Source organism: Balaenoptera musculus, chromosome 6 (genome assembly GCF_009873245.2).
Source record: "Balaenoptera musculus isolate JJ_BM4_2016_0621 chromosome 6, mBalMus1.pri.v3, whole genome shotgun sequence".
Taxonomy (NCBI): Eukaryota; Metazoa; Chordata; class Mammalia; order Artiodactyla; family Balaenopteridae; genus Balaenoptera; species Balaenoptera musculus.
Window position 1 is genome coordinate 68921694 of NC_045790.1, and position 27345 is coordinate 68949038.

Consider the following 27345-nt stretch of genomic DNA (forward strand, 5'->3'; position numbering starts at 1 on the left):
ATAATAGGAGTATATACTCCAATTTATTGGAGTATAAAAGGCTTGTTGCTATGGAACAGAGTAAACTGCTCTTTGGGCCATTGTGAAATACCTTGGCCATCTAACAAAACAAGGTAATATATATTGCAACACAAAATCCACTCAGGCACAGTAATGGGAGATAAAATCAGATAAAAATGTGAGGTCTCAGTGATTTCTGAAGCTTTTGGACAGAGATGAAAATTGCCATACTAGCTCAATTCATATCAAACAGATAAATGGAAAAGATGAAGGGAGACTGCTTTTTAAAATAAACTGTCAGCCTATAAAAGTAGAATCGAGTGAATTCATGTTACGAAGGCACCAAAGGGTAGCATGAAGGACTTAGATCTTCAGGTACAATATTCTCATTTCACAGATGAGGAAACAGACTGGGATATGTGACTTGTCCAGGGTCACCAGGCAAGGCAGGAGTATCTGCTGGACTTGACCCATCTTCCCTGAGATTCTTCCAGACCTCTGTGACTGCTTCTCTAACAGTATAAACCAAGAGTCAGCACACTTTTTTTTTTTTAACATCTTTATTGGAGTATAATTGCTTTACAATGGTGTGTTAGTTTCTGCTTTATAACAAAGTGAATCAGTTATACATATACATATACACCCATATCTCTTCCCTCTTGCGTCTCCCTCCCTCCCACCCTCCCTATCCCACTCCTCTAGGTGGTCACAAAGCACCGAGCTGATCTCCCTGTGCTGTGCGGCTGCTTCCCACTAGCTATCTATTTTACATTTGGTAGTGTATATATGTCCATGCCACTCTCTAACTTTGTCCCAGCTTACCCTTCCCCCTCCCCATATCCTGAAGTCCATTCTCTAGTAGGTCTGCGACTTTATTCCCGTCTTGCCCCTAGGTTCTTCATGACCTTTTTTTTTTTTTTTTTTGATTCCATATCTATGTGTTAGCATACGGTATTTGTTTTTCTCTTTCTGACTTACTTCACTCTGTATGACAGTCTCTAGGTCCATCCACCTCACTACAAATAACTCAATTTCGTTTCTTTTTATGGCTGAGTAATATTCCATTGTATATATGTGCCACATCTTCTTTATCCATTCATCTGTCGATGGACACTTAGGTTGTTTCTGTGTCCTGGCTGTTGTAAATAGAGCTGCAATGAACATTGTGGCACATGATTCTTTTTGAATTATGGTTTTCTCAGGGTATATGCCCAGTAGTGGGATTGCTGGGTCGTATGGTAGTTCTGTTTTTAGTTTTTTAAGGAATCTCCATACTGTTCTCCATAGTGGCTGTATCAATTTACATTCCCACCAACAGTGCAAGAGGGTTCCCTTTTCTCCACACCCTCTCCAGCATTTATGGTTTGTAGATTTTTTGATTATGGCCATTCTGACCGGTGTGAGGTGATATCTCATTGTACTTTTGATTTGCATTTCTCTAATGATTAGTGATGTTGAGCATCCTTTCATGTGTTTGTTGGCAATCTGTATATCTTCTTTGGAGAAATGTCTATTTAGGTCTTCTGCCCATTTTTGGATTGGGTTGTTTGTTTTTTTGATATTGAGCTGCATGAGCTGCTTGTATATTTTGGAGATTAATCCTTTGTCAGTTGCTTCATTTGCAAATATTTTCTACCATTCTGAGGGTTGTCTTTTCGTCTTCTTTATGGTTTCCTTTGCTGTGCAAAAGCTTTTAAGTTTCATTAGATCCCATTTGTTTATTGTTGCTTTTATTTCCATTTCTCTAGGAGGTGGGTCAAAAAGGATCTTGCTGTGATTTGTGTCATAGAGTGTTCTGCCTATGTTTTCCTCTAAGAGATTTATAGTGTCTGGCCTTACATTTAGGTCTTTAATCCATTTTGAGTTTATTTTTGTGTATGGTGTTATGGAGTGTTTTAATTTCATTCTTTTACATGAGGCTGTCCAGTTTTCCCAGCACCATTTATTGAAGAGGCTGTGTTTTCTCCACTGTATATTCTTGCCTCCTTTATCAAAGATAAGGTGACCGTATGTGCGTGGGCTTTCTATCCTGTTCCATTGATCTATGTTTCTGTTTTTGTGCCAGTACCATATTGTCTTGATTACTGTAGCTTTGTAGTATAGTCTGAAGTCAGAGAGTCTGATTTCTCCAGCTCCGTTTTTCTTTCTCAAGATTGCTTTGGCTATTCGGGGTCTTTTGTGTTTCCATACAAATTGTGAAATTTTTTGTTCTAGTTCTGTGAAAAATGCCAGTGGTAGTTTGATAGGGATTGCATTGAATCTGTAGATTGCTTTGGGTAGTAGAGTCATTTTCACAATGTTGATTCTTCCAGTCCAACAACATGGTATATATCTCCATCTGTTTGTATCATCTTTAATTTCTTTCATCAGTGTCTTATACTTTTCTGCATACAGGTCTTTTGTCTCCTTAGGTAGGTTTATTTCTAGGTATTTTATTCTTTTTGTTGCAGTGGTAAATGGGAGTGTTTCCTTAATTTCTCTTTCAGATTTTCATCATTAGTGTATAGGAATGCAAGAGATTTCTGTGCATTAATTTTGTATCCTGCAACTTTACCAAATTCTTTGATTAGCTCTAGTAGTTTTCTGGTTGCATCTTTAAGATTCTCTGTCTATAGAGAATATACATATTCTCTATGTATATATCATCTGCAAACAGTGACAGTTTTACTTCTTTTCCAATTTGGATTCCTTTTATTTCTTCTTCTTCTCTGATAGCTGTGGCTAAAACTTCGAAAACTATGTTGAATTAGAATGGTGAGAGTAGCCAACCTCATCCTGTTCCTGATCTTAGTGGTTTCAATTTTTCACCATTGAGAACGATGTTGGCTGTGGGTTTGTCATATATGGCCTTTTTTATGTTGAGGTAGGTTCCCTCTATGCCTACTTTCTGGAGGGTTTTTTATCATAAATGGGTCTTGAATTTTGTCAAAAGCTTTTTCTGCATCTGTTGAGGTTATCATGTGGTTTTTATCCTTCTATTTGTTAATATGGTTTATCACATTGATTGATTTGCATATATTGAAGAATCCTTGCATTCATGGGATAAACCCCACTTGATCATGGTGTATGATCCTTTTAATGTGCTGTTGGATCCTGTTTGCTAATATTTTGTTGAGGATTTTTGCATCTATGTTCATCAGTGATATTGGCCTGTAGTTTTCTTTCTTTTTGACATCTTTGTCTGGTTTTGGTATCAGGGTGATGGTGGCCTCGTAGAACGAGTTTGGTGGTGTTCCTCCCTCTGCTATATTTTGGAAGAGTTTGAGAGGGATAGGTGTTAGCTATTCTCTAAATGTTTGATAGAATTCGCCTGTGAAGCCATTTGGTCCTGGGCTTTTGTTTGTTGGAAGATTTTAAATCACAGTTTCAATTTCAGTGCTTGTGATTGGTCTGGTCATATTTTCTATTTCTTCCTGGTTTAGTCTCGGAAGGTTGTGCTTTTCTAAGAATTTGTCCATTTCTTCCAGGTTGTACATTTTATTGCCCTATAGTTGCTTGTAGTAATCTCTCATGATCCTTTGTATTTCTGCAGTTTCAGTGGTTACTTCTGCTTTTTCATTTGTAATTCGATTGATTTGAGTCTTCTCCCTTTTTTCCTTGATGAGTCTGGCTAATGGTTTATCAATTTTGTTTACCTTATCAAAGAACCAGATTTTAGTGTTATTGATGTTTGCTATCATTTCCTTCATTTCTTTTTCATTTTTTTCTGATCTGATCTTTATGATTTCTTTCCTTCTGCTAACTTTGGGTTTTTTTGTTCTTCTTTCTCTAACTGCTTTAGGTGTAAGTTTGGGTTGTTTATTTGAGATGTTTCTTGTTTCTTGAGGTAGGATTGTATTTCTATAAACTTCCCTCTTAGAACTGCTTTTGCTGCATCCCATAGGTTTTGGGTTGTCATGTTTCTAGGTATTTTTTGGTTTCCTCTTTGATTTCTTCAGTGATCTCTTGGTTATTTAGGAGTGTATTGTGTAGCCTCCATGTGTTTGTCTTTTTTACAGATTTTTTCCTGTAATTGATATCTAGTCTCATAGTGTTGTGGTCGGAAAAGATACTTGATACAATTTCAATTTTCTTAAATTTACCAAGGCTTGATTTGTGACCCAAGACATGATCTATCCTGGAGAATGTTACATGGGCACTTGAGAAGAAAGTGTATTCTGTTGATTTTGGTTGGAATGTCCTAGAAATATCAATTAAGTCCATCTTGTTTAATGTATCATTAAAAGCTTGTGTTTCCTTATTTATTTTCCCTTTGGATGATCTGTCCATTGGTGAAAGTGGGGTATTAAAATCCCGTACTATGAGTATGTTACTGTTGATTTCCCCTTTTATGGCTGTTAGCATTTGCCTTATGTATTGAGGTGCTCCTATGTTGGGTGCATAAATATTTACAATTGTTATATCTTCTTCTTGGATCAATCCCTTGATCATTATGTAGTGTCCTTCTTTGTCTCTTGTAATAGTCTTTATTTTAAAGTCTCTTTTGTCTGATATGAGAATTGCTACTTCAGCTTTCTTTTGATTTCCATTTGCATGGAATATCTTTTTCCATCCGCTCACTTTCAGTCTGTATGTGTCCCTAGGTCTGAAGTGGGTCTCTTGTAGACAGCATATATACGAGTCTTGTTTTTGAATCCATTTAGCCAGTCTGTGTCTTTTGGTTGGAGCATTTAATCCATTTACATTTAAGGTAATTATTGACATGTATGTTCCTGTTACCATTTTCTTAATTGTTTTGTTATTGTAGGTCTTTTCCTTCTCTTGTGTTTTCTGCCTGGAGAAGTTCCTTTAGCATTTGTTGTAAAGCTGGTTTGGTGGTGCTGAATTCTCTTAGCTTTTGCTTGTCTATAAAGGTTTTAATTTCTCCATCGAATCTGAATGAGATCCTTGCTGGGTAGAGTAATCTTGGTTGTAGGTTTTTCCCTTTCATCACTTTAAATATGTCCTGCAACACCGTAGTGGCTTGCAGAGTTTCTGCTGAGAAATCAGGTGTTAACCTTATGGGGATTCCCTTGTATGTTATTTATTGCTTTCCCCTTGCTGCTTTTAATATTTTTTCTTTGTATTTAATTTTTGATAGTTTGATTAATATGTGTCTTGGCATGTTTCTCCTTGGATTTATCCTGTATGGGACTCTCTGCACTTCCTGGACTTGATTGACTATTTCCTTTCCCATATTAGGGAAGTTTCCAACTATAATCTCTTCAAATATTTTCTCAGTCCCTTTCTTTTTCTCTTCTTCTTCTGGGACCCCTGTAATTCGAATGTTGGTGCGTTTAATGTTGTTACAGAGGTCTCTGAGACTGTCCTCAATTCTTTTCCTTCTTATTTCTTTATTCTGCTCTGCGGTAGTTATTTGTACTCTTTTATCTTCCAGGTCACTTATCTGTTCTTCTGCCTCAGTTATTCTGCTGTTGATTCCTTCTAGAGAATTTTAAAATTTCATTTACTGTGTTGTTCATCATTGTTTATTTGCTCTTTAGTTCTTCTAGGTCTTTGTTAAACATTTCTTGTATTTTCTCCATTCTATTTCCAAGATTTTGGACCGTCTTTACTATCATTACTCTGAATTCTTTTTCAGGTAGACTGCCTGTTTCCTCTTCATTTGTTTGGTGGGTTTTTACCTTGCTCCTTCATCTGCTGTGTATTTCTCTGTCTTCTCATCTTGCTTAACTTACTGTGTTTGGGGTCTCCTTTTCACAAGCTGCAGGTTCGTAGTTCCTGTTGTTTTTGGTGTCTGCCCTCAGTGAGTAAGGCTGGTTCAGTGGGTTGTGTAGTCTTCCTGGTGGAGGGGAGTGGTGCCTGTGTTCTGGTGGATGAGGCTGGATCTTGTTTTTCTGGTGGGCAGGAGCACGTCCGGTGGTGTGTTTTGAGTGTCTGTGAACTTATTGTGATTTTCGGCAGCCTCTCTGCTAATGGGTGGGGTTGTGTTCCTGTCTTGCTAGTTGTTTGGTATGGGGTGTCAAGCACTGTAGCTTGCTGGTCTTTGGGTGGAGCTGGGTCTTAGCATTGAGATGGAGATCTCTGTGAGAGCTTTCGCAGTGTGATATTATGTGGGGCTGGGAAGTCTCTGGTGGTCCAATGTCCTGAACTTGGCTCTCCCACCTAAGAGGCTCAGGCCTGACACCCAGTCAGAGCACCAAGACCCTGTCAGCCACATGGCTCAGAAGAAAAGGGAGAGGAAAAAAAGAAAGAAAAGTCAATAAATACAATTATTGAAATAAAAAATATTATTAAAAATAAAAAAATTTTAAAGTAATTAAAAAAAAGAAAGAAAGAAAGAAGAGAGCAACCAAACCAATAAACAAATCTACCAATGATAACAAGTGCTAAAAACTGTACCAAAAAAACCCAAAATGGACTGACAGAACCCTAGGACAAATGGTAAAAGCAAAGCTATACAGACAAAATCACACAAAGAAGCATACACATACACACTCACAAAAAGAGAAAAAGGAAAAAAATATATATACACACAAAACGAAGAGAGCAACCAACTCAATAAACCAATATGCCAATGATAATAAGCTGTAAATACTAAACTAAGATAAACATAAAACCAGAAACAAAGTAGATGCAGAAAGCAAACCCCAAGTGTACGGTTGCTCCCAAAGTCACCGCCTCAATTTTGGGATGATTCCTTGTCTATTCAGGTATTCCACAGATGCAGTGTACATCAAGTTGATTGTGGAGATGTAATCCACTGCTCCTGAGGCTGCTGGGAAGAATTTCCCTTTCTGTTCTTTGTTCACACAGCTCCTGGGGTTCAGCTTTGGATTTGGCCCTGCCTCTGCATGTGGGTTGTCTGAAGGCATCTGTTGTTCACTCAGACAGGACAGGGTTAAAGTAGCAGCTGATTAGGGGGCTCTGGCTCACTCAGGCCGGGGGGAGGGTGGGGTATGGAATGTGGGGCGAGTCTGCAGCGGCAGAGGCCAGTGTGACATTGCACCAGCCTGAGGCGCAGCGTGTGTTCTCCCGGGGAAGTTGTCCCTGGATCACGGGACCCTGGCAGTGGTGGGCTGCACAGGCTCCCGGGAGGGGAGGTGTGGATAGTGACATGTGTTTGCACATAGGATTCTTGGGGGCTGCAGCAACAGCCTTAGCGTTTCATGACCATCTCTGGTGTCCGCGCTGATAGCCACAGCTCGTGCCCGTCTCTGGAGCTCCTTTAGGCGGTGCTCTGAATCCCCTCTCTTCGCACACCCTGAGACAATGGTCTCTTGCCTCTTAGGCAGGTCCATACTTTTTCCCGGACTCCCTTCTGGCTAGCTGTGGCGCACTAGCCCCCTTCAGGCTGCGTTCATGCAGCCAACCGCAGTCCTCTCCCTGGGATCTGACCTCCGAAGCCTGAGCCTCAGCTCCCAGCCCCTACCCGTCCCGGCTGGTGGGTGAGCAGATAAGCCTCTCGGGCTGGTGAGTGCTGGTCGGCACCGATCCTCTGTGCGGGAATCTCTCTGCTTTACCCTCTGCACCGCTGTTGCTGCGCTCTCCTCCGTGGCTCTGCAGCTTCCGCCCTCCGCCACCCCCGTCCCTGCCATTGAAGGGGCTTCCTCATGTGTGGAAACCTTTCCTCCTTCACAGCTCCCTCCCAGAGGTGCAGGTCCCGTCCCTATTCTTTTGTCTCTGTTTTTTCATTTTTCTTTTGCCCTACCCAGGTACGTGGGGAGTTTCTTGTCTTTTGGGAAGTCTGAGGTCTTCTGCTAGTGTTCAGTAGGTGTTCTGTAGGAGCTGTTCCACATGTAGATGTATTTTTGATGTATTTGTGGGGAGGAAGGTGATCTCCACATCTTAATCCTCCACCATCTTGAAGGTCCCCTGTCCCATTATTCTTGATGTTAACTTTGTTCACTTGGTTAAGGTGGTATTTACTAGGTTTCTCCAGCATAAAATTACTGTTTTTCTCTGTAAGCTAAATTTTGTGGGAGATACTTTGAAATTATGTAAATATCCTGTTCCTTAACAAATTTTCACCCACTAGTTTTAACATTCATTGATGATTTTTTGCATGAATCATTTATTACAATGATGGTTGCCAAATGCTCATTTTCTAATTCTGTCATTCCTTCCACATGTATTAAGTGGTATTCTACTGTAGGGAAGAACACTCTGTTATTCGTTCATTCATTTATTTAGACTCAAGGATTCATATTTTATTTATTGGGGTTTAATTCATTATTATTATTATTTATTTTGATGCTCAAATTGGCCTATATTTGGCTAGCAGGAGCTTCTTCAAGAGGGTTCCTAGGTGTTTTTTACCACTTTCCAATCGCATCTTTAGCATTTCCTCACTTTTGACACTTTTATTCCAGACTTATGTTGTACTTTCTGTGCTCCACCTGTAGTGTCATTCTGGTTCTTTCTAGTGGAGAATGGTATGTAGAAACCAAGATCTGAGCATTAGGGGTGCTGATTAATACAGGGTGTCATTGTTTCTAGGCCCTTTTAGCAAATAGAGCTAGGAAGGATAGACATAGACACACACAAACACACACACACACACACACACACATATATTTTTCTTGGTCATTTGGGCGTTCCACAGATTACCAGTGTGAGCATTTCATATGATATGGATTTTGATGTTTTTAAAAAGTAACATTTACAGTAAGCAGAGGCCATGTGTGTGTGCACATGCATACACCTGTGCACGTATATGTATGTGTATATCCTTCTTAGCTCTATCTGCCTATGTGTGTGCATACATGCACTTACTTGTTTATTTATTGATCTACCTAAGTTAAAAACCATGAGTTGACACAAATACCTCCAGTTCAAATCCAGTATGACAGAGTTTGTTTTAGCCTTTCCCTTTTCCATTTTTGAAACTCCTTTCTGAGAAGCCTGGCTTTCATTATTCACAATATATTTACATACTTGCCTGTTACCCTCATGTGTAATCACCGTGGTGGCTGTCTCCTTAGCCACATCTCTGCACATTTAACTTGCCTCTTTGACTCTGTACTTCTCCAGTCCCAGTTCCCTTGGCACTGTTAGCCTTCTCAGTCTTGACCATCCCCTTCCCCCAACTGTCTCCATATTCCTGGCCCTGGCAGGCCCACCAACCTGGGCTGTATTAAGGGAAGGGAAGGAAGAGGAAAGACACTAAGAAATATATTATAAAGAAAAAGAAACGAAAGGGGAGAGCTGTTTTATTTATTTCTGTGTGAAATGCTGTTCTAAAAATATATAATAGTGTTGAGTAGCCCTTACTTCGAGGCTGGCTGTGGTTCAAATTCTAAATTTACCCCCTACCAGGTGTGTAATCTTGGGCAAGGTACTTAACATCTGTGTGCCTCAGTTTTCTCACGTGTAAAATGGGGCTAGTAATAATACCTGTCTCATAGGGTTCTGGTGAGGTTTAAGTGAGTTAATACGTATAAAGTGTACAGGACAGTGTCTTGCACACAGTATTTTTATTATTATCAGACAACCTATCATTGTGAAATATGTTGTTTTTTTCTAATAAAAAATTACTAAATACCAATGAATCATTAGTGATGTCTTCAGTAGAGATAAGAAAAATTACTACAGTTACTTTGTCATCTATCAAAAAGTATATGTTTTCTACAGGAAAATAAGGCAGCCAGAATTGGTACTTTTCCAAGAGTTGTTTTTTTTTTTTTTTTTTAAATCAGGCTCTAAGTTAAAGGAAAAATCATTAAAAGTTATTGCCAAATAGAGATATTAGTCTAAGCCACGGGGATGGTTTTCAAATTATACAGTTTTAATTCGCATGCATCTTTTTAGGAGTCTGCATCAGAAGTTGGCAGTCTGTGGCCCACAGGTCAAATCTAGCCCATTGCCTGGTTTTTATATGGCCAGTGAGCTAAGTGTGGTTTTTACATTTTTAAAAAACTTATTTATTTTTATTGAAGTACTGTTGATTTACAGTGATGTGTCAGTTTCTGGTGTACAGCAAAGTGATTCAGTTTCATTTATATATATATATATTTTTTTTCTTTTTCATATTCTTTTCCACTGTGGTTTATTATATGATATTGAATATTTCCTATGCTATACAGTAGGACCTTGTTTTTTTAATCTATTTTATATGTAGTAGTTTGTATCTGCTAATCCCAAACTCCTAATTTTTCCCTCCCCCACCCCCTTTCCCCTTTAGTAACCATAAGTTTGTGTTCTATGTCTGTGAGTCTGTTTCAAAAGTAAGTTAACTTGTGTCATATTTTAGATTCTACATATTAGTGATATCATATGGTATTTGTCTTTCTCTTTCTGACTTACTTCACTTGGTATGATAACCTCTAGGTCCATTCATGTTGCTGCAAATGGTATTATTTCATTCTTTTTTACGGCTGAGTAGTATTCCATTGTGCATATATACTACATCTTCTTTATCCATTCATCTGTCAGTGGACATTTAGGTTGCTTCCATGTCTTGGCTATTGTTAATAGTGCTGCAGTGAACACTGGGGTGCATGTATCTTTTCTAATTATAGTTTTGTCTGGATATATGCCTAGGAGTGAAATTGCTGGATCATATGGCAACTCTGTTTTTAGTTTTGTAAGGAGGCTCCACACTGTTTTCCACAGCTGCTGCACCAGTTTACATTCCCAACAATGTAGGAGGGTCCCCTTTTCTCCACACCCTCTCCAGCATTTGTTATTTGTAGCCTTTTTAATGATGGCCATTCTGACTGGTGTGAGGTGGTACTTCACTGTAGTTTTGATTTGTATTTCCCTAATAATTAGCAATGTTGAGCATCTTTTCATGTGCCTATTGGTCATCTGTATGTCTTCTTTGGAGAAATCTCTATTTAGGTCTTCTGCCCATTTTTACATTTTTAAATGGTTTAAAAAAGTAAGAATATTTTATGACAAGTGAAAATTATGTAAAATGCAAATTTCATTTTCTATAAGTAAAGCTTTATTGGAGCATAGCTACACCTATTTGTGTATATCTTATCTATGGCTGATCTTGCTCTACAGTGACAGGGTTGAATAGTTACAACAGAGACAATACGGTCCACAAAGACTAAAATACTTACTGTATGGCCCACTCTCACCACTATTATTCAACATAGTTTTGGAAGTTTTAGCCACAGCAATCAGAGAAGAAAAAGAAATAAAAGGAATCCAAATCGGAAAAGAAGGAGTAAAGATGTCACTGTTTGCAGATGACATGATACTATACATAGAGAATCCTAAAGATGCTACCAGAAAACTACTAGAGCTAATCAATGAATTTGGTAAAATAGCAGGATACAAAATTAATGCACAGAAAACTCTTGCATTCCTATACATTAATGATGAAAAATCTGAAAGTGAAATTAAGAAAACATTCCCATTTACCATTGCAACAAAAAAGAATAAAATATCTAGGAACAAACCTACCTAAGGAGACAAAAGACCTGTATGCAGAAAATTATAAGACACTGATGAAAGAAATTAAAGATGATACAAATAGATGGAGAGATATGCCATGTTCTTGGATTGGAAGAATCAACATTGTGAAAATGACTCTACTACCCAAAGCAATGTACACATTCAATGCAATCCCTATCAAATTATCAATGGCATTTTTTACGGAACTAGAACAAAAAATCTTAAAATTTGTATGGAGACACAAAAGACCCCTAATAGCCAAAGCAGTCTTGAGGGAAAAAAACGGAGCTGGAGGAATCAGACTCCCTGACTTCAGACTATACTACAAAGCTACAGGAATCAAGACAATATGGTACTGGCACAAAAACAGAAACATAGATCAATGGAACAAGATAGAAAGCCCAGAGATAAACCCACGCACCTATGGTCAACTAATCTATGACAAAGGAGGCAAGGATATACAATAGAGAAAAGACAGTCTCTTCAATAAGTGGTGCTGGGAAAACTGGACAGCTACATGTAAAAGAATGAAATTAAAACACTCCATAACACCATACACAAAAATAAACTCAAAATGGATTAAAGACCTAAATGTAAGGCCAGACATTATTAAACTCTTAGAGGAAAACATAGGCAGAACACTCCATGACATAAATCACAGCAAGATCCTCAGAATGGGAGAAAATATTTGCAAATGAAGCAACTGACAAAAGATTAATCTCCAAAATTTACAAGCAGCTCATGCAGCTCAATATCAAAAAAACAAACAATCCAATCCAAAAATGGGCAGAAGACCTAAATAGACATTTCTCCAAAGAAGATATACAGATTGCCAACAAACATATGAAAGAATGCTCAACATCATTAATCATTAGAGAAATGCAAATCAAAAGTACAATGAGATATCATCTCACACCAGTCAGAATGGCCATCATCAAAAAATCTACAAACAATAAATGCTGGAGAGGGTGTGGAGAAAAGGGAACCCTCTTGCACTGTTGGTGGGAATGTAAATTGATACAGCCACTATGGAGAACAGTATGGAGGTTCCTTAAAAAACTAAAAATCGAACTACCATACGACCCAGCAGTCCCACTACTGGGCATATACCCTGAGAAAACCATAATTCAAAAAAGAGTCATGTACCACAATGTTCATTGCAGCTGTATTTACAGTAGTCAGGACACGGAAGCAACCTAAGTGTCCATCAACAGATGAATGGATAAAGAAGATGTGGCACATATATACAATGGAATGTTACTCAGCCATAAAAAGAAACCAAATTGAGTTATTTGTAGTGAGTTGGATGGACCTAGAGTCTGTCATACAGAGTGAAGTAAGTCAGAAAGAGAAAAACAAATACCGTATGCTAACACATAGATATGGAATCTAAGAAAAAAAAAAAAAAAGGTCATGAAGAACTTAGGGGCAAGACGGGAATAAAGTCACAGACCTACTAGAGAATGGACTTGAGGATATGGGGAGGAGGAAGGGTAAGCTGGGACAAAGTGAGAGAGTGGCATGGACATATATACACTACCAAATGTAAAATAGATAGCTAGTGGGAAGCAGCCGCACAGCACAGGGAGATCAGCTCGGTGCTTTGTGACCACCTAGAGGGTTGGGATAGGGAGGGTGGGAGGGAGGGAGACGCAAGAGGGAAGAGATATGGGGATATATGTATATGTATAACTGACTCACTTTGTTATAAAGCAGAAACTAACACACCATTGTAAAGCAATTATACTCCAATAAAGATGTTAAAAAAAAAAAAAGTGTGCTGACTCTTGGTTTATACTGTTAGAGAAGCAGTCACAGAGGTCTAGAAGAATCTCAGGGAAGATGGGTCAAGTCCAGCAGATACCCCTGTCTTGCTTGGTGACCCTGGACAAGTCACATATCCTGGTCTGTTTCCTCATCTGTGAAATGAGAATATTGTACCTGAAGATCTAAGTCCTTCATGCTACCCTTTGGTGCCTTCGTAACATGAATTCACTCGATTCTACTTTTATAGGCTGACAGTTTATTTTAAAAAGCAGTCTCCCTTCATCTTTTCCATTTATCTGTTTGATATGAATTGAGCTAATATGGCAATTGTCATCTCTGTCCAAAAGCTTCAGAAATCATTGAGACCTCACATTTTTATCTGATTTTATCTCCCAATACTGTGCCTGAGTGGATTTTGTGTTGCAGTATATATTACCTTATTTTGTTAGATGGCCAAGCTATTTCGCAGTGGCCCAAAGAGCAGTTTACTCTGTTCCATAGCAACAAGCCTTTTGCCCGCATTTGCCATCTGGTGTTTGAAGCCTGTATCTTGTGGAGATTTTTTTCATTAGCTGACAGTCATTACTCATCTGCTTTTGGCTTTAGTATATCTGACATTCTCATTATTGCTCATCCTAAATAGTCTCTGTTTTAAGTAAGAGAGCACTTGGAGTTGTTTGCTTAATAGAAGGGATTCAATTTCCTCATCTGGAAAACAAGGGGGTTGGATGAGAAGGTTCCTGCCAGTTGGCACCATCTATGATTTTATGAAACTTGGGTTTTAATGACTTATGTATGTGATTGACAGCCCACCTAGACTGTGGTCTGTGAAAAGGAAGGCCATGCCATGATAGGCTCTCTTGATGATGAATAACTGAGTAAGTGAATGAATGGCCACATCAGCCCAGGTAACATCAGGATGAGAGAGCCATTGCCCCATAAAAGCAATACCAATGATATTTTGTAATTTTTCCACATTCATTTTCCACAATATTTTTAGAGGTTTCCTAAAAATAAATCTCAAGGCCATGACCTACAAAGCCCCTTGCTACCTCCTCCATCTGATTTTTTACTACTCTTTCTTCTAGTCTTTATACTATATCCCCAGTGGTCGTCCTGGTATTTCAAAACATGCCAAGCATCTAATTTAAGTTTAATTTAAATATACATATCAGGGTCCTTGTACTGGCTGTTCCCTCTGCCTGGAATGCCGTTCCAAGAATATGCAAGTGGTTTATTCCCTTCATGCCAATCTGTGCTCAAACATCGTCTCCCAGAGAGACTATCACATCCCACATCTTATTTTATCCATTTACTTTGCTTTATTTTTCATCATAGCACTCACTAATATAGTCAATGTGTCTTATATTCATCTATCAATTTATTGTTCCTAGCCCCTGGAATAGTGCTTTGCACACAGGAGTCACTCAAGCAGTAATTGTTGAGTGAATACATGAATGAGAACAAGAAAAAAAAATCTATTAAGTACTTGATTTGTGAATTAAGGTTCTCTCCAACTCCACTGTTAAAATACACACCTGTTTATAACACAACTTGTAGTTTTTTGCCTCTATGCCTCTGCACCTATCATTATTTACCCCTTCTATCCCTTTCCCACTAATTCTGGATACTTATTAAGTCCCAAATCCTACCCCTCATTGTCTGAGTTCTGCCTTTTCTTTGAAACCTTCACTGATCCCGCCCACTATCTCTTCATCTGAACTGGTGGGGCCAATGGCACTCTGTCATCATGCCCTCCCCCATCTGATTCATTATCTATCTCTGCATGTCTTAACTCCCCGACCATAGGCTCTATGAGTAGAGATTATTTTTATGTATTTCTATTTTGTTTTACTTTATATTTGCATGTATATTTTAAATGGAATTGACTTTATTGTTTTAGATAGAATAAAACATTTACTATTAACAATTTTGAATCTGCAAAGATATAAAGATGAAAGCAAAAATTACCCCCAAATTCTACTGTAAAGAGAAAATAACCACTGTGAACGTTTAGACACACCAACCCAACACACACACACACACACACACACACACACACACACACACACACCATATTCTTATAAAACATTGGATACCATATATGTTATCTAGTACCTTGAATTTTTTTTTTGCATTTAAAAAAAAAACTTAAGATTATATCGAGGATAATTCAGTAAATATGTCTTCACTGATACTTCTAATTGCTGCAGTTTCATCATATTTAACCAATCCCTTATTTGACTGACTTTGAAATTATTTGCAATTTTTAGCTATTGCAAATGTTTGATGTATATTTTTGGGGTAAGTGGGATGAGAGATTTGAAGAGAGGGTAGACTTGAAATCATCGTGGTGGAGGGGTGGAACATGAATTGACTAGAGAAATACTCTTCACATTTTTTTTACTAATGTGCCCCCTAAAAGAATTTTGAAAAATTCTATTTGCTTTTGCATTTTTATAAGTTGATATGTATAGTTTTTATTAAATTTTAAAATGTTTAAAGCTTATAATTTCTGGCAAATTGTAAATATATACATGTTAAAATTAAGCTATGCTATTACTTTTTAAAAGATGTCTGATGGAATCAAAATATAGTGGTTTGATATCTACCTTAATCTATTTTTCAAAAAATCATGAACTAGCTCCGTATTAATGATCTGAAATGGTATACAGTCCCTTTTTCTTCTAGAATTACTAATTCTGTTCTCCTTTTCTTACAGAGTTTGTGCTAATACAATATAGTTTTACACTTCAAAGCCTTTTACTGGTCAACCATTGCAATGAAATTTGTGTGCATAAATTTAAATATTTAAAATTTTCTGGGACCACAAGGAAATTTTTAAATGTGTATTACACATTTTGAAAAGTAATTTGTTAAATGTATTAATAAAATAAAAAAGCTGTTTTTTTCTTCCAACTAGGTAATGTATTTATGGATGAGTGTTACTTGTTGGTAGAATTAAATAGGAGCAGTATCAATTTTTTTCTTATTTTTCATTTTTATAGATGTAAGTTCTGAGAAACATTTTCACATTAATCAAGTAGATGGGAATGGGCAGAGTTTTGTTATAGCAATTTTCCTCAATCCTTTGAACTCCGTTTGAGTTATTTGATAAAAAAATTGTGTATAAATTTATTACCAAAAAATACTTCTAATGATCTGTCAGTGGATAAGCAATTAGGCCTCCTGTCAGTTTTATTGACAGTAAAGACAGGGCTGGAGAAATGTCTTAGGGGGCCAGGCACAGACATTGGTTGGAGCACCTTTGAACTTGATGACTATGGATATTCTGTCTACTGTGTGGTGTGCTTGCCCTAGTGCTGCTTGGCTCCTCAGGTGCAGCCCAGAGAAGCAGGGCTGGGTTTCGTCAGGGCTGAAAATTCAGCACATGTGTGTTCACTAAAAGATATTAGAAATATGAAAAAATAGCTGGTGGAATCCAGGCTGGACAAGGAAAGTGGTGAAAGATGGACTGGGGGAAAGTAGAGAGGAGAAAGTAAAGGGAGGGCTCTTTAAGGTAGATGATTGTTTGGAATAGCTGAAGTGGCAAACAGGAAAAAGAGGGAATGGTGGTCAGTTGTGTGATTCCGTAGTTTTAGAGGTAGAGCAGTTACGGGTCGTGAACATGCCCAAGGTGTGGCCATGACGTGAAGTTCATAAACTTCATTTGTTCATAAACAGATCACATGAAGATGAGTTCATGGAAATAGGTGCTATGATCTCAAAAGGGTTGTCCATGTTGATATGATAAGGAGTGAAGGCAGGGCTTGCAGTGGAGAGATAGAGTGTGGGGCAGGCATCAACAGATTTGAACAGTGAGAGAAGGTTGGTAAAGCAGAACAACAAAGAAAGAGGAAGAATGCCTTGAAAGCTGAAAGGAGTGGGTCTTAAGGGAGCTTTGCATATTTACAAGAAGCTGCAGGAAAAATGGTTTAGAAATGGCCATGGTGGGTATGGAAACTCATTGCCTGACCCTGATGTATGAATACCTGTCATTTGAGAAGTGTAGGGGAGGCCATGTCCTCAGGGAAGAGCCCCAGTTATCAGGAGGGAGAAACTCAGAGCAGATATTGAAGACACAGGGAAATTTGCTGTTGATGGATGGGCAGTAACAAGAGGTCACAGTGAAGTGGAGAGTGGTAGGAGCAGGTCCGGAACAAGAAAGTAGCACAGAGCTTTTTGAAGAGAATGTTACAGATCAAGATCCCTGCTGTGTATTTGAGGAGCAGGTGAATTCTAGTTTTCATGTTGACTGAAGAAAACAGAAAAGAGGGCAGGTGGATTTAGCCCAGTGGTCTCTGAGGAGTAGGGCCTTTGCCCAGCTACTCAACATCAGCTTTAAGTTCATTGAAGATGTGTCTTGCTTGGTTGAAATAATTGAGGCTTACATGCTGCAGACATGCTGAATTATTATTTTAACGTATTTTTGCTTTTTATTGCCAGTATATCATTGGGATTATTTTTGCATCTGTATTATTAATTATTTATTTAGTAATTACGTTACAAAAGGCATTGGCTTATATTATAATTTTCATTCTCTGTATATCTGTGTTTATGTATATGGTGTATTTTTTCAGGTTTTGGTATGAGGATTATGGTAGCTTTTAGAAATAGAGAGGTGTCCATTGTTTTCCACGCTCTGGAGCTCTTAGCACAGACATTTTCTGTTCTTTGTAAGCTAGAAAGAACTTTGCTATAAAATTCTCTGAATGTGTGCTATCTAATATGGCATAATAAGCACCTGAAATGCGGCTAATATGACTGAGGAACTGAATTTTTAAATTTATTATTTTTATTTTAAATTTAATTTCTCATTTAAAAATTGATACTCATCTCAGTGTTTCAGTGTTTTGGGGACAAACTGGTTATGTGAGTCTATGTTTTGTAGATTATGTAAAGTCTAAATATACAGATGAAGTATTTCTAATGAAAATTTACCAGCCAGATTGAAATGTACTTTAAATGCAAAATATACCCTGGATTTTAAAGACTAAGAAAAAGTAAAATCAATAACTTTTACATTGATTTTTATGTTGACATAATAATTTTTTGTCATGGCCACCTATGTTGTTAAATAAAAGATGTTATTAAAATTAATTTTACTGTTCCTTTTTACACTTTTAGTGTGGCTATTAGAAAATTTAAAATTATAAATGTGGCTTTCATTTGTGACAGGCATTATATTTCTATTAGACAGCATGGTTCTGAACCATGAGCTTTCCTAAAAGGAAGTAAAACTTCCTCAGTTTCTTTTTTTTTTAATTTTCATATCTGCTTTTATTTATTTACTTATTTTTAATTAATTTTTTTGGAGTATAGTTGATTTACAATGTTGTGTTAGTTTCTACTGTACAGCAAAGTGAATCAGTTATACATATACATATATCCACTCTTTTTTTAGATTCTTTTTCCATTTAGGTCATTACAGAGTATTGAGTAGAGTTCCCTGTGCTATGCAGCAGTTCCTTATTAGTTATCTATTTTATATATAGTAGTGTGTATTTGTCAATCCCAATCTCCCAATTTATCCTTCTCCTCATTTTCTTATAGAGTTACTGGCTCATTCAGTTTTCCTATCTCTCCAGAATAAATTTTGATCATTTACATCTTCCTCAAAAGTATTTATTTCAAATATATGAATATAGTACTTTGCAAATATTTCCTTCCTCCCTCCCTCCCTCCCTCCCTCTCTCCCTCCCTTCCTTTCGGTAATGGTAAATGGTAAATGGTAAATCAGCTCTAAGATACATTGATAAAATTCTGTTTTTGTGATTTTCAATTAATTTTGTATCTGCTTTGACATTTATTGATTCAAACATATTTTTAGAATCATCAAATTACTTTTCCTTATTTGTAGGAATTACATTTTTATTTTCTCTTCTGATAAAAATCCCTGTTTTTTAAAAAAGGATATCATCAATGAATAGAGAAGTCAATATTTATTTTATTTTATTTTCTGTTCCACAAACTATTTTTCCTGCAGTATATTGCCTTGCTTCTAATTGTTTAGATACATTTTATATAACAGTTTTCTTTCAATATTTCATGTTCCATGAAACATTTATTTTTACAATATTGCATTTAAAAATGAAACAGGATATGTCCTGCACATATATTTCATTTTTCTTTGTCCTTTCTTGCTTTGCAATCCACTTTTACAGAGAAAGCAATCACACTGTACTTAAAAAGAATCAACAGTAGATGCAATGTATCTACCATTTAAATGTTCCAGGGATGTGCTAACTTCTTAATTGAAATTACCATATTTAGCCTTCACAGTAGCTCTGTGAAGTATGTACTGATGGTATCCTCAGTTTGCAGATGGGGAAACCAGACCAAGAGGAACTGGAACCCATCCAGGGTTTCCCACCTATTGCCCATGGACTCATATGCTCCATGGGAGAGATCATTCTGTTAGTTTCTCATGCACAATACTAGAAGAATATAGCAGACCTCTTTATAGCAGATGTCTAGCATCAGAACATCAACATAGTTCATGCTAAGAGTCCATTGTCAGGCAATTATTACATGCAGTTATGTTCAGTGTTAATAAATTGTCCCATGGTATACTACTACCGTGTTCTGGACTTGGGTTTCCTATAACAGCCTAACAAAAATCTTTCATTCATCTGCAGTGAGGTACACTTTCTATAAACAATTGTTTCCTTTAATCATTTGGTGGGTGGGGAGAAATAGATACCAATTAACCATTTTTAATACTGTGTATCTTCAAATTAGAATTTTTGAAGTCTTACTTATATCTATAGAATGGCAGAAAAGGAGACACTTCATACAGTTTACTTCTTTGGGCAAGCAAAGGCAAATCCCTGTCTTTTTGCCTCTGAACTCTATCCCATTTGCTGTCAAATACCTTTTAAAATTAATTTAGCTATGGTATAGTCTCTTTTAAGATTTAGATAGTTAATAACAACAAATGACTATGGTTCATTAATTTGTGATTCTTTTCTTTCTTTTTTTTAAAGATAGTGTTTTTGGAAGAAGCATCCCAACAAGAAAAGCTGGCCAAAGAATGGTGCTTCAAGCCATGTGAAATAAGAGAACTGAGCCACCAGTAAGTCAGAGCCAACATTTTCCCCTTTTACTTGATGCTGTTAACTAGTCTCAAATGATAACCTGTCTTGAGAGACAGAGAGGCTTTTTTTTTTTTTGAAGGATGAGGTGGGAACGAGAAGGTAAATAGAGAACATGGAGCTGAAAGACAGAAACTTTGAAAACTAGAGGCTGCCATCATTCATTTACTTCTTCAGCAAATATTTGTTGAGCTGATTATGTGTAAGAATAGGATCTGGAGGTGAAAATGATCTACAGAGCCTTGGTCCTCACTGGGTTTACGGACCATGGGGAACAGGGAGCATAAGCAAGTGCACAGATATGTAAGCATGACAGTGAAGCCTTCTATAAAGGAAGTAACAAGGGAGCATGATAGAGATAAACTAGTGCGGTGGAGGGGAGTTTGGGGAGGAATAACTCTGACAGTGTGCTTAGGGAAGACCTATTTCCAAAAGTGCATTTGAGCTACGATTTTATGTTCCAGCTACTTTAGTGGTTAATATTTGTGCCAAATGTGTTTCCTGTTGATTGGTCTACTCTCTTCATAGCCTGGGTGATTTGTCTTATAGAAATGGGAATACTTCTTTTAAACTCAAAAGATTTTGTCTAGTTTCAGGCCAAGTATGTTTCCAAAGTCAATAAAAGTTCCAAAGTCAACCAAAATGGTTTTCATTCTAAAAACACTTCTATAACTGGGGAAGTGGCTTTAGAGTAATGTAGTGGGAACACTGAATTAGGAATTAGAACACCTGCCACAAATCCTCACCCTACAGCTCTGCAGCTGTTAGATGGAAAGCAAGCCACTTCCCCTCTTTGAGCTCGTCTCCTGGGCTGTTGGCAAAGGATTGTCCTAGATTGTGGTAGACACCTTGCCCACTGCAGGAGGACTGTGAATTGGGTTCCCCCTTAGGCTTTGAGGCAGAGGAGCTGGCCACAGTCCAGAGAGATGGGGTGACTGACCCTAAAGTTTTGTTGCATTTATACTCACATCTCCTCCTCCTTCCCTCTCTGTGCTGCCTCCCTGTTGGCTTAGAAGCATGTGGCCAATGGGCATGCAGATGAGTCCAATGGGCATGGAGGTCATTTTAGGCACCTCTGCTGTTGCTATCTGTTTCCTCTGCTAGATTTTCTTGAGAATATATGTTGAGCAATAACTGACATTTGTAAGTCACCTTCTTGCGTTGCTTTGTCATGAAGGATCAGAAGGTGGCTTGGGAGTGGATGAGATGGAGGTTGGGAGAGGGTGGGAGGATGGTGGAGTGGCTGGAGGGTGAGGAGTGAGGTGAACACATCTGTGGGTCTTCATATCCTTTTGTCCCTCTTTATGAGGCTGCTTTTGGAGTTAAATCCATCTAACAAATGCGTATTCCAGGAGACCTATAAGCACTACACACAGAAAAGTGGGAAGGTAAGAAAAAATGTGAACTTTGGTGGAAGACTAAGATCTTTGAAGAAAAATTATATTTAAAATGCAAAGTGATTTTTATATCAAACCTATAAGATAGGTACAGTTGAATTTCTTCAAGTCAGGATTAAAATACATGATGTCTCTGACAGTCTGTTTAATAGAGTCAGTGTACCTACAGCTATCTCAGCACCGTGTGGATTTTTTTTAAATGAAAATTACAGCTGGAGCACTCTGAGTCGTGCTTTGATAGGAGTGGATCAGACTATGACCATGGACCAGAGAGAGGTTGACAGGGCCAGGATTAGGGTGAGGCAAGTGAGGCATTCACCTTGAGCACAGAATTTAAGGATGTTGGGGAGGGCAAAAAACTTACTAATCAAGATAAATAATACTTTAATGCAGTATTTTTAAAAATCAAAATTAATGCAAAAAACCCACAATGAACAAAATACCAAAATTTTTAATAAGGACAAGATGCTGTTGTTTGTTTCACACCCTTGCATTTTTGTGCAATGAAAGAGTGGTTTTCAAACAGCCCAGGATTCCCAGGCCCTTGGGACCATTGCATCCCCAGCAGTGCATGTTGATGAGGGTTGCCAATAGTGTGCAAGCAGACTGAGTAACTTAGGCTATTATATAGAAGGTCATGTGTTTTGATTGTAGGGCTTTTTCTAGCATTTTCCACTTGGTTAAAAGACAGGTGGATGTTCTGACACGTGTATATAGGGGCACATATTGTTCTTTTCCCTCAGGTTCTGATACAGCCTAGGCAGCACTGCAAGTTTGGGATGTGAAGTTGATGGTTTTTATCTGGGGAAAGTTGAGATTTTCTAAGGAAGTTAGGATAGTGATTAAGTAAAGTGAAAAGAGCAAAGTGGAAAAGCAGAAGGAGAAAGGAGAGCTTTTTCACCTTCTCCTGCTTCAGGCTTCAAGCCCCCCTGCTTTGCCTGCAGTTTGACTTTTGATGGCAACCATTTAGCTGCAAGTGATATCTTGAGTGGAGTTCTAAGCCTGGCTGGGCCACTCATCATCCTCAAGCTTCCTTTGTTCTTTCCGTAGATGAGTAGCTGGGCTCAGTGACCGCTAATCTCACGTGCAGCTCTGACGGTCCACACACTCCTGCCTGTACTGCTATCTGTAATAATCCTGGAATATAATTTTGATTATGTGAATGTTTCTATTAATAAGCATTTCATAATACTTCCTGTTTCCTAAAAAGGATTGCTAGGCTTTCTGGATGAAGGTTAAACTTCTGATACAGTAAATCCTTGCTCCCTGTCGCCTCTGAAGACTTTGTATCCTGTGTTATCTCCTTTACTTCTTTCATCTCTGGTACCTTCAGAATATGCTCAGGTTTCTCCTACATGGAAAACAAAAAGTGACTTTCACTCTTCCCCTACATTACCATTCTAACTTTCACTACTGAATAGTTTTTGCCCAGTACTTTCTCTACACCTGTCTTTCCTGTTCATGGCTCTCTCCTCAGCACCTAGGACAGTAACTAAAACATACTAGGACTGGGTAAGTACTTAGATAGTAAAGGACTGAATCCATGTGAAATCAGGTGTCTCCCCAGTCATTGTGTGGAAATGAGAGCTCGCAGGGTCTGGACTCTTGCAGTTTTTAACACTGGTCACTGTCCTGCACTCCTTCCCTAAATTGCTGTCCTCAACACCTCTCTGTCATAGGTCTCTATCTTCCTGACAGTGATTCTGTCTAGATTGAACACGACCTTCTCTTCCTCAATCCTGCTCTTTAAGTGGAGGCTACTGCTCAAGGTTTAGTTTCATTCTTTCTTCCACAGAAATCTCTGGCACCACCAACTTCTAGGGTTACCTAATCAGGGGAGACTCTCCAATCTGAATGCCATCTTTAACTCTGTGACCTCTTATCCCATGTGTTCAATTGCTTTTTGGAGACTTGGAGGTCATAATTTGACTGTAGGCTTAGTATGACATTGTCCCTCCCTGAAAGTGGACTTTCCTTTTAAATTCTCTGTACTTTATGTCATTTATTCAGCATCACATGCTCAGAAACTTACTCTGACTCTTTCCTCTGCTACCTAGAGCTAATAAAAATCAAGTTCTTTCTCTCATATTTATCCTTTTCCTTTATTCAGAAATGCTCTCATGCTTGAGAGATTTAAAGAGTGTCCCCACACGTGCCTGCCACCACCAGATTCAACTTCCTAAACCTGGGGTTCAATATGTCACAGTTCTGCCAAAGAAGATAAAAAACAAAGGATCAAATATTCTCATGATCCCCTCCCTCTTGGCTACTTGTCTTATTTTTCTTTGGACTCAAGGTGTAGCAGAGTTTCTTAAACATAGTAGATACTTGGGAAATATTATTTGATTGAACAATTCAACTACATGAAGAAGTCACACTGCCATTCCATGTTATGATGGTGGGGACAGTAAAAGCCCCAAGGACTGAAGTGTTCTGGAGAGGTCAGTGACTGACACCGAAGAGGAATCTGTATTTCCTTCTCCCTCTCTGCATGCCCCCACGTTGTAGGCCCACTTACTGCAGCCTTCTTGACGTACTTGTAGGTTGTCACTGCTTTTCATTTCCAGAGTGAATGAAAAACTCAGAGGGTAGTGACCAAGAATACTGAGGCTACTGCCTGGGTTTGAGTCTAGGCTCTAGAGCTGAAGTTGAATGATTACTTTTTTCAAGCTATTTAAATTTCCTGCGCTTGAGTTTACTCTTGTGAAGATGGGGATTACAATACTACTTCTTAAGTTTGTTGTGAGCATTACATCATCATCACAACTAATTTTTTTGGTGCTTTCCATTATCTAGGCACTGTTTTTGCAAATATTAACTCAATCCTCACAACAGCCCTACGGTGAAACTACTATCTCCGTTTTATGTAAGGGGAAACTGAGTCACAGAGCAGTTAAAGAATATGTTGAATATCCCACTGCTGGTTTATGGTGGGATATAAATTCAAAATCAGGCAGTATCAGTCAAGAATGTGTATACTCAAACCCTATAATAAACCGCCTTCCACAAATAAGATGATGTACGTAGAATGCTGTGCCCAGTGGCCAGTACATGTTCGACTTCAGTAAACATTACCTGCTGTCACCATCATCATTATCATCTTCACCACCATTCCTAGTTCTCATTTTTAAAAAATAAAGCATTTATAGATACCCGTGGCTTTATTTGTCTTCCATTTAGGTGGTATACATTTGAATTGGTACTATATGGGATTCTTTATTATGTCCAATTCTGAGTTCAAGTTCCTTATGTATATGAAAATGTAACTAATATTTCCTTGTGGTGATGGTGGTGGTGGTGGTGCATACTGTATTTTAACAAATATCTGCTTGGATGCAATTAGACACTTAATAGACACCAGTGAACCAGATTATTTCTTTAGAAAAGCTTTAAGTATCAGCATTGGGCTGCCTCAATTCTGTGGGCAGTGCCTCTGAAAACTCTAAAAAACATCGTTCTAGGACTTGCTGTTATAAGAGTTAACAGAAATAGGAAAATTGATGGGTGGAACAGTGGAGTGATCAGAAACATCTGGAGAGTGGTTGTCATAGCACTGCATCTGTATCTTCACTTAACTGTTTATACCACTCACCCACTGACACTCTCGTCTTCTCAGATTGCCCTTCCCTAACCAGCCTCAGTTTGCTCTTGTTGCTTCTGTTTCAGAACTCAGCCCCTCCATCACATGGGACAGGACTAGATTTCTTGCAGTCAGCCAAGGCCAAGATGACCATTGGGACTAAAATTGTGGCCATTCTGTTTCTCATCATCAGCCATCCTTAGTGACTTGTGTATAATTCCTCATCATGGCTCTAGAAGTTTTGGCCTCCTCTCTCACCTTTGCCCTCTGTCCTACAACCCCCAATTGTGAGAACAAAGTCATACGATTAAACTGTAGCTTCACGCATTTCTTGTGCAACGACTGCTTTGCTTTTGCTCAGTGCTGTGGTTTTTCCTCCTTTCATGATCTCTGGTAAACTTTACACCAAGACATTCCAATTTAGGACTGTTATCTCTCCTAGCAGAGTTTCATTTTTATTTTCTGATCTCTAAATAATAGAATAATTTACATTCATCTGATTGCATTGGCTCTAAACCTGGGTGGAGTAAACAGTTAAATCACTGTATAGAGAAAATGTGATTTAAAGGTATGGAAAATGACTAAAGATGTTATTAAATTCTTTTCTCCCTATCTTAATTTCCAGTGAGTTCTTCATGCCTGGGCTGGTTGATACACACCTCCATGCCCCTCAGTACTCTTTTGCCGGGAGTAACGTAGACCTCCCACTTTTGGAGTGGCTGACCAAGTACACATTTCCTACAGAACACAAATTCCAGAGCATCGACTTTGCTGAAGAAGTATATACCAGAGTTGTTGTAAGTATCCTGCTTATGAGTATTGGTGCATTGTGTTCAGTCATCTATAGAAACATCCATTTCTTGGGGGCAGATTTAAGTTATTAAAAATAGGCAGTTAAGGCTATAATAGACTGTACAGACTTTTTCAGTTCTTTCACAGCTCAGTGAGTTTGTGACCACTTCACCTACATAGCTAGCCACTAGCAAAGAGACAGCTTGAATCTATATCCTCAACTCCCCTGGGTTCTCATTACTCTCATTTACTTCTCTGTTTACTTTACTAAATTTGGGTTTAATGCATATGTGTGTTCCTTTACTCTTGCCTATCCACACTGCTGTTCTAGGTACCATATGGAATAGCTGTGTAACCTTTGGAAAGTTCTGTGACTCATTTTCCCCATTTGTAAAAAAATAGGGATAATGATAGTACCTACTTCTTAGGATTGTTATGATAATTAAGCAAGTTAATATTTGTTAAGCTCTTAAAATAGTGCCTGACATATGTATTTGCTTTACAAAATACCCAAGGAAATCTAAAATTAAACTTTCAAGTTACAGTGAGAAGGGTATCACGTTATTTTGGTAGCTTCGAAAGGAAGGAAAATAGGATGGTCCCCTGTTGCAGGGCGTGTGGGAATGTGATGAGCATTAACCCAGTAGAGGGAACTATGGAGCTAGTTCAGTCAGAGAACAGTGGCTGTGGTGTGTGCCAACTAAAGGCCCTGAAATGTCCTTCCTTCCACTCTATCAGGAAAATCAGTTCCCTTTATTCTACTCCAACCCTATGCCCAGTCCACTCAGCAGCCAGAAATAACTTCTGCAGCTGAGAATTAAAGCTGCAAATACCCTATCTGACCACGAACTCTTGTCATCTAGCATACTTAGTCTGAACATTCCTGCATTTTTATTGGACCCATTGATGGTTTTTCTCTTAAAGTAATGGTGTGAGGGTGATAATATTATAAGCCTTATACAGTGACCTAGCCACCCTGCCAGTTTCCCAGATCTTGCATCATCCAAGCCTTAAAGAGTAAAAGCAAGTGCTATCATTTATATACTTGCCTTGCTTAGTTATAAATTCAGTGTAATTGTGGACTTTACTTATTTAGCACGGATCCACATGACACCAGGAAAACTGAGAAGGACTAAGGCTGTGTTGGAAGTTGCTAGTGCATTGTGTTAATGAATTGTGTTAACCACATCAAATCTTTTTATTCTCAAAATTTATTTATACCTTGCATTGTTCTGAAAAGGGTTAGAGATATCTTAAAATTGCACTGTATACAAGAGAAGAAAATGAGTCATGAAATCACGGCAAAGGAAAAAAAAGGAGGAAAAATAAAATAAAGCCAAGAGGTAAATGTATACCATGGGGGTCCATG

At 38.2% G+C, this 27345-nt stretch overlaps 1 protein-coding gene across 1 annotated transcript in view; it reads left to right on the forward strand.

Annotated features, from left to right (window-relative positions):
• The window catches only part of GDA (guanine deaminase), a 122760-nt gene that overhangs the window by 29656 nt on the left and 65759 nt on the right, over nt 1-27345 (forward strand). Inside the window, exons 2-3 of the mRNA XM_036855917.1 lie at nt 20100-20188; nt 25810-25981. Coding sequence (XP_036711812.1) covers nt 20100-20188; nt 25810-25981 — 261 coding nt within the window. The remainder of the gene's footprint in view (nt 1-20099; nt 20189-25809; nt 25982-27345) is intronic.